Source organism: Cervus canadensis, chromosome 4, assembly GCF_019320065.1.
Source record: "Cervus canadensis isolate Bull #8, Minnesota chromosome 4, ASM1932006v1, whole genome shotgun sequence".
Lineage (NCBI taxonomy): Eukaryota > Metazoa > Chordata > Mammalia > Artiodactyla > Cervidae > Cervus > Cervus canadensis.
The window spans coordinates 99879232-99887451 of record NC_057389.1 but is presented as its reverse complement, the minus strand read 5'-3'; the positions used below and the strand labels follow the sequence as shown (position 1 = coordinate 99887451).

The 8220-nt window shown below is 39.5% G+C and overlaps 1 protein-coding gene across 1 annotated transcript; it reads right to left on the bottom strand.

The window, feature by feature from the left end:
- Positions 1-6445: 6445 nt before the first annotated feature.
- On the bottom strand, positions 6446-7396 carry LOC122440628 (olfactory receptor-like protein OLF4). The gene has a single exon (XM_043467108.1). The coding sequence runs from the start codon at positions 7394-7396 to the stop codon at positions 6446-6448; it is 951 nt and encodes a 316-aa protein (XP_043323043.1).
- Positions 7397-8220: the final 824 nt, after the last annotated feature.

Genomic DNA, 8220 nt, shown 5'->3' with positions numbered 1-8220 from the left:
AGCACATGGAAGAGAGAGAGAGAGACCCCCAGCCCTTTGGCTCCTCTTTTTTATGTTTTTCTTTTTTTTTTTTTCTCCCCCTGGGCCTGCCCTATGTAAATTGGGCTAGCCAGGAGTGCTGTTTTTTCTACCTGAGGCCTTCACTCAGGTCCTCAGACCTTCCTTTCTTCTATTTCTGCTGGCTTTTCCCTTCCTTGTCTTTTAGTCACCACCCTTCTGGATTCTTGTTTCCTATTCTAACTACCTAACACAAGGATCAATAGCTTCTGATATATCCAGAATATTGGTACTCTTCAACAAAAGAATTGCATTGTTTACTACAAAACCACATATAATCCTTGGCTTCATGTGACGTTTGACAAATCAGGAGATTTAACTCTAATTTAGAGCAGTTATTTACTCCTCTTTAAAAAGATTTGTTAATCATGACATATTTCGATATATATTTAAAATCACCCACAGAATTGTTGCTGTTCAGCTGCTAAATTGTGTCCAACTCTTTGTGATCCCATGGACTTCAGCCCTCCAGGCTCCTCTGTCCTTCATTATCACTGGAGATTGCTCAAACTCATGTCCATTGAGTCAGTGATGCTATTTAACCATCTCATCCTCTGCTGTCCCCTTCTCCTCCTACCTTCAATCTTTCCCAGCATCAGTGTCTTTTCCAATGAGTCAGTTCTTCTCATCAGGTGGCCCAAGTATTGGATTTTCAGTTCCAGCATCAGTCCTTCCAATGTATAGTCGGGGTTGATTTCCTTTAGGATTGATTAGTTTGATCTTCTTACTGTCTAAGGGGTTCTCAAGAATCTTCTCCAGCACCATAGTTCAGAATATATCATTTTTTTCAAACATTTATTTTTTAATTGAAGGATAATTGCTTTACAGAATTTTGTTGTTTTCTGCCAAACATCAACATGAATTAGCCATAAGTATATGTATATCCCCTCCCTCTTGAAACTCCCTCTCATCTCCCACCCCATACCACCCCTCTAGGTTGTTACAGAACCCTTATCACCCAAAACATATGGCTTTCTGTCCATCTGAAGTTTCTTGCTTTCCTTTGTCTGCCCATGGTCCTTGTTGTTTATGTGATGTGGGATTTCCTGTCACTTGCTGCTACTGCTAAGTCAGGTCAGTCGTGTCCGACTCTATGCGACCCCATAGACGGCAGCCCACCGGGCTCCTTCGTCACTGGGATTCTGCAGGCAAGAACACTGGAGTCAGTTGCCATTTCCTTCTCCAATGCATGAAAGTGAAAAGTGAAAGTTAAGTCGCTCAGTTGCGTCTGACTCTTAGGACCCCATGGACTGCAGCCTACCAGGCTCCTCCATCCAAGCGATTTTCCAGGCAAGAGTACTGGAACTTGGCCCTGCCCCAATTTCTCTGTTCATCCTTAGCCACCTGCCTGCTGGCACACACTGACACAGGGAGCAGCTGTTTGGGAACAGATGGCTCAGTGGTAAAGAATCTGCCTGCCAATTCAGGAGGTGCAAGAGACTTGAGTTCCATCATTGGGTCAGAAAGGTTCCTGGGAGTAGCAAATAGCAACTGTAAAATGAAAATATCTCCTGCCATATCAATAAACAAGAAATGTCACAGCCATCAGCTATCTCTGGCCTCCAAATGTTGAATGGGGGAGCTCCTAAAACTGCAATCCAGCAGATGCTGCCACCCGTCCCCCCACCCCACCCCAAGGGGGAATGCAAGAAGCATCCATTTGCCCCTCCTTAAGAACAAGGAAACAGGATTTGGCCCAAGACAGCCAACGTGCATATGAAAGGAATGAATTCAGTGAGTCTAGAGGCTTACAACTTCCCATACAATGAATGTTAAATTCCTTAATTTGATATCTGACTTTGATGTTTAGTCTGCCTGCTCCCTTTGTTGCAAAGATGTATAGCCTGACTTCCCCTCCTTTATCCTTGGAGCAGTTTTCTCAGAGCTACTGAGATGCTGTCTCCAGGGCTGGGAACAGCCCCACCGAATAAAGTAACTCTCTTTCAGATTGTGAATATGTTTTTTAGTCAACACAACCTATTTTAGTATTCTTTCCTGGAAAATTCCATGGACAGAGGAGACTGGTGGGCTATAGTTCATGAGGTCACAAACAGATGAACACAACTGAGCAAGCACGTGTGCACACACACACACACACACACATATGAAACCCACTAAAAGTATAGGAGCTATATTTTGATATTCTTTCTATTTTGCAGTTCAGCCTCTGGTTTACTTACTCCCTCTGTCTGGATCTGCACTCTAAATCAGGATTTAGAACACTGTTATCACAGAACAAATTGTAGTCACAGCCTGTTTCAGTAAAAATGCTTTATTGGAACACAGCATAGTGGATTGAATGGTGGGCTTTCAAAAGATATGTGTACATCCTAACCCCTTGTACCTGCCAAAGTGACATCATTTGGGGGAAAAAATATCTCTTACAGATATAATTGAGGACTTCTAGTGAGATCAACCTAGATTATCCAGGTGGACCCAAAATCCAATGACAAATGTATTTATAAGAGATACAGAGAGGAGATACACAGGTTTGAGAAGAAATTGTGAAACTTGGGTATCCTTTCCTGGTCCAATGCGGTCCTCACCAACATGTGTTGACTTTTTTCTCTTTGATAATAGCCATTCTACCCATCCCTGGAGGAAGAAATGGCAATCTCCAGTATTCTTGCCTGGAAAATTCCATGGAAAGAGAAGTCTGGTGAGCTACACAGTCCCAAAGGGTTGCAAAGAATTGGACATGAGAAAGTGACTAAGCACAGCACAGCATTCTAACCATGGGAAGTGCATCTCGTGTTTAAATAGTGGCTTTGGTGTCCATTCCTTTGGTGATTAACGATGTTGGGCCTCTTTTCAAGTGCCTGTTGATGAATCTGACGCCTTCCTTGGAAAACTGTCCATTGAGGATCCCCTCCTCATTTTTTAATATGGTTGCCTTTTGTATTGAGTTGATTGAATTCTTTGTATTTTTTGATTAAAAAAACTCTTCATTGGGAATATAATTTGCAAATACCTTTCCCCATAAGACAGTGGCCTTTTAATTTTATTGGTGGTTTCCTTCACTTTTTCAAAGCTTTTTAGTCTGATGTAATTACCTTTGCTTGCTTTTACTTTTTTATTGACTGAAGAGATGTATCCACAAATATATTTCTAATTTTGATGTCAAAGAGGTACAACCTATGTTTTGTTCTATGATTTTTAATGTTTAAGGTCTCAAGTCTAAGTTTTTAATCTGTATTGAGTTTATTTTTGTATAATAGCATAGTAGTGCAGATCCATTTCATTCTTTGGTACCAAGTTGTACTAGAAAATAATCCTTTTCATATTGTGACTTAGTTACCAAACTGAAGTAGTTTAAGTTATTTTAATGCTTTTTCCCTTTAAAACTTACACTGTAATTGTAAACAACTCATTTTGATATAGAGTTGCAATTTTTCTGATTCTGTCACCTTAGGCATAGTTTTGTGTCATTGTGCCTTCTCATTCAAGGTAAAAGAGAACGTTTCAACATTTCCTATAAAGCATTCTAGTGATTCTAAACTCCCAGCGTTAGTTAATCTGCAAAAGCCTTTATTTCACTTTCATATCTGAAAGATAGAGGCTTCCCCAATAGTTTAGTAGTAAAGAATCTGCTTGCAGTACAGAAGACTCAGGAGACAAGGGTTCTATCCTTGGGTCCAGAAAATACTCTGGAGGAGGAAATGGCAACCCACTCCAGTATTCTTGCCTGGGACATCCCAAGGACAGAGGAGTCTGCTGGGCTACAGTCCTGTCCATGGGGTGGCAAAGAGTCAGACAACAGCTGAGCATGCACACACACACACATACACACCTGAAGGTTAACTTGGCTGAATAGAATATTCTTGGCTGACAGTTATCATCTTTCAATACTTTGAGAAAGTCATTCCATTCTCTCTCATTCTGTGGAGTTTCTCCCAAGAAATCTGCTGATACCCTAGTAAAGATACCTTTGTAGGTTACATTTAATATTTTTTCTTTGTCATTGACTTTCGACAGCTTTAATATGTCTGTCTTGGAGTAGGTCTTTTGCATTGAGACATTTAGGTGTCCTATTATGATAGCTTTGTGGACTTGTGCATATAGTTCCTTCCCCAGGCTTTGAAAATTCTATTATCTCTATAAATTACCTCTGTTCCTTTCTCTCTCTTTTTATTCTTTTTCTTCTGGGATAAAGTGAAAATGAAGTCACTCAGTTGTGTCCAACTCTTTGCGACCCTGTGGACTGTAGCCTGCCAGGCTCCTCCATCCATGGGATTTTCTAGACAAGAATACTGGAGTGGGTTTCCATTTCCTTCTCCAGGGGATCTTCCCGACCCAGGGATCGAACCCAGGTATCCCACATTTTAGGCAGATGCTTTACCGTCTGAGCCACTGGAGAACTCATTATCTTTCTTACCTCTTCTAATGGAGTCAGATGTTTCTCACAGACTATCTTCATTAAAAAATCTTAGTTCTGTCTTCACTTCTCCTAAATCACTCTACCTTTCAGCTCACTGTTACTCACATCCATAACGCATCCTTTACCTCCAGTGTTTTCTAAGGCATCCTTTGTCTCATTTATTGAGTTGTTCAGCTCCAGAATTTCTGGTTGGTCATGTCTAAGAGTTTTCATCTTTTTGGAAAGTGTTCCTTATGTTCATTATTATTTTTATTCCTGAGCTTATTAAAGTCCTTCATCAGTTTTATTATAATTTGTTGAGTTTCTTCCAGATGCTGCTTTGACTTTTCTATTTAGTTGACCACAGTTTTCCATAATGTTAATATTAGTTCATGGAGAATTGTTATTTCCCTTTTGTGAGTCCATGTTTCTGTGGTTTTTCACGGTACTCACTAGACTGGTCTTCTGTAAGTGCATTTGAAATAGCAAACACCTGCTTTATATGGGTAAACCCTCTTTATTTTGATTCTAAGAATTCAGATTGCTAACTAGAGGCCCTTCTTTGTTTTTCAGTTAAGCTCTATTGAACAAGGTTTTAGTTTCTTCTATATGACCTACAACTTCCTATAACTGAGAAACTGCAGTGCCTGCCCTTCAGTGTCCCTACCAGATGTCCCTACCCTCTGGAGGTCTTGTGTGTTGGGAAGAGGAAACTTTCTTAAAGTATAGATGTTTTACTAAAGGTAGATTGAAAGGGAGAGACAAAGGGAGTATCTTATTTTATCATGATGCTGACATACTAATGATAAACTCATTTTTCCATTAACTCTGACATAACAGGCACTCAAAATGGAGAAAACTATCATTTACCGCTGAAGAAAGAAGTACACTATGCAAAAACTTTTAGAATTAACAACATAGAGAAAGACAGATGAATATAGACTCATGAGGAGCCCAGCAGAGATCAGAACTCCACTCTACACAGTTTCATTTGGTAGTGAAGGGGTTGTATTAAAACATTTATCATTAGGATGAGTTCTAATGCAGCAATGTCCAATGATTCAGCATAAAAGCAAACAGAACTGAAAGCAACATTAGTAATCTACTCCTTATCATTCTAGACATTTATACAATATTTAAGTACAGCATTCATAGTTACTCTGCTTTTAAAATTTATGTCAGATAATAGTATTAAAAAAAAAAAAGTGACCCCATTGAGATTTCATTCCAGCCAAGTAGGAGATTGGAAGACAAGTTTGTTTGCTCAAATTGTGACCCTGTGTCCTGTGACCAAACAGATTTTTTTTTTCCCAAACAGATTAAAGCTCTCCAGTGAGTCTTTTTTGATCATGATGATCCATACATATATTTGTATATAGAATCCTAGACCTTGAGCAACACAAGGGTTGGGGGCATCGACCCTTTGCATAGTTAAAAGTTCTCATATAATTTTATAGTCATTTCTTTATACCCAATAATTCAACCAACTTAATTTAAAATAATATGATTTTTCTTGCTTGTCAACTGTATGTTTTTTTTAAAATAATAGAATTCATGATTCTTTCAGGAAGACAAATGAAAATTACTTGGGGTGTCATACAAGTTTTTTTAATTAATTTTTTAATAGGAGGATAATCACTTTACAATTTTGTGTTGGTTTCTGCCTTACAACAACAAGAATCAGACATAACTATGTGTATTCCTCTCACCTCTTCATCCCACCCCTCTAGGGTATCACCATTTTGAGAAGCAATTATTCTGAATAAACCTGTGATGAACCATCAGAGGAATGGGATTTCCAAACATTTCTAATCTAAACTTAGGAAAATTTTGAAGGAACAATATATACTGCCTGATATCAGACTGATGAAAAAACTTAAAGACAGTTTCTAAAATTTCCATAGAGAAGCTGAATCAAAATAAAAGGGAAATCTGAGGAAATAAATAGAAGCAACAAATTTTATTCTACAAAGACCAAAGCATTGCAATATCTGCTTCCAAGCCTTTGACTCGAGAAAACATTCATTTCCTTCATGTAACTGGCGGTTTTATACCTGGCATCCCCAAATAGAATCTCTTCAGAGACCTCTTTATGTCTTTGTTCCGCAGACTGTAGATGAAGGGATTCAGCATGGGCATGACCACAGTGTACATCACCGAGGCTGTTGCACTTGAGTGTGAGCTGTGTGTAACAGCAGGGCTAAGGTACACTCCTAAGACTGTACAATAAAATAAGGAGACAACCGAGAGGTGAGATGCACAGGTGGAGAATGCTTTATACTTCCCCTGAGCCGATGAGATTCCAGTTATGGAGGAAACTATTTTAGAGTAAGAGTAGATTATGCCAGCAAAAGGACCACCACCAAAGAGAGCAGTTGAAAAATAGATCACTATGTTATTGAGAAAAGTGTCAGAACAAGAAAGTTGTATCACCTGATTGAGTTCACAGAAAAAGTGGTGGATTTCCAAGTCTGAGCAGAAGGACAATCGCAACACCATCAAACTGTGTAACAAGGAATACATGATAGTCATTGTCCAGGAGAGCAGCACCAGCAGTCCACAGAGCCGGGGGCTCATGATGACCACGTACTGCAGGGGGTGGCAGATGGCCACGTACCGATCATAGGCCATCACAGCCAGGAGAAAGTCATCTAATCCTGCAAAGAGTATATAAAAATACATCTGGGTGATACAAGCTTCATAGGTGATAACTTTGCTATGTGTCTGGATGTTCCACAGCATATTTGGGATGGTGGTGGAGGTGAAACAGATGTCTACAAAGGACAGGTTGGAGAGGAAGAAGTACATGGGGGTGTGGAGGCAGGAGTCTGAGCTGACAGCCAGGGTGATGAGCAGGTTTCCAAACACAGTGATCAGGTACATGGAGAGGAAAATCACAAATATGAGGGGCTGCAGTTCTGGTTTCTCTGAAAATTCCAGAAGAAGAAATTTTGAAATTTGTGTATTGTTCTCCAGTTCCATATGGCAAATGTGACTAGGGAAAAAAAAGAAAGCAACATGATTAATTTTCACTTAAATGGGCATACCTAAAATAGCTGAAATACTATAATTTCTATTTTGTAGGCAAGAAATTGATGTTAATATGTTGCATATATATGAATTTTTCTTGATGGTATACCTCATTTCACCTCTGACTAGAATTTTTATTGTCCCATTCTCAGTAAATTCACAAGGCTTTGACCCCTGGGTCAGGAAGATCTCCTGGCAAAGGGGATGCCTACTGACTCCAGTATTCTTGCCTGGAGAATTCCATGGACAGAGGATCTTGTCCATGGGGTCACAAAGAATATGACAGGACTGAGCTACTAACACTTTCCCTTTACAGTTTTAACGAGAAACTCTTTCACGCCTTTGAGAAATATGTATTGAGAGCCAACATGTTCCAAGCACAAAGAGGGAGGCAGAAAAACAAATCTCCACATTCCAAGAATGGAGATAGATGATATTAAAATAAATATTTTATAAAAGATGACAAATGGTGACAGATGTTATGAAGAAAATGAAACCAGATACAAAGAAGAGAGTAGTGAAAGGAGTTATTTTGCACGGAGTGTTCAGGCAAGGTCTGCAAACAAAGGGTTATTTGAAGAGACATCAGGAAAGAGAGAGAAGCATTTAGTATGAGACCAGGAGAAGTGTGTTCCTGGAAGAGGGAGCTGCCACTACAAAGGATCTGAGGATGATGCTGGTTCCACATGTTCAAATGCAAACAAGGAAGCCAGTAGGGCAAAGGAATAAGCAAGAAGCAGAGTGATTAGAGATGGTGTCAGGGATGCTGAGAAAAA

Excerpts from the sequence above, each read along its gene's own strand:
- LOC122440628 (XM_043467108.1), bottom strand. The coding sequence starts at position 7,396 with ATGGAACTGGAGAACAATACACAAATTTCAAAATTTCTTCTTCTGGAA.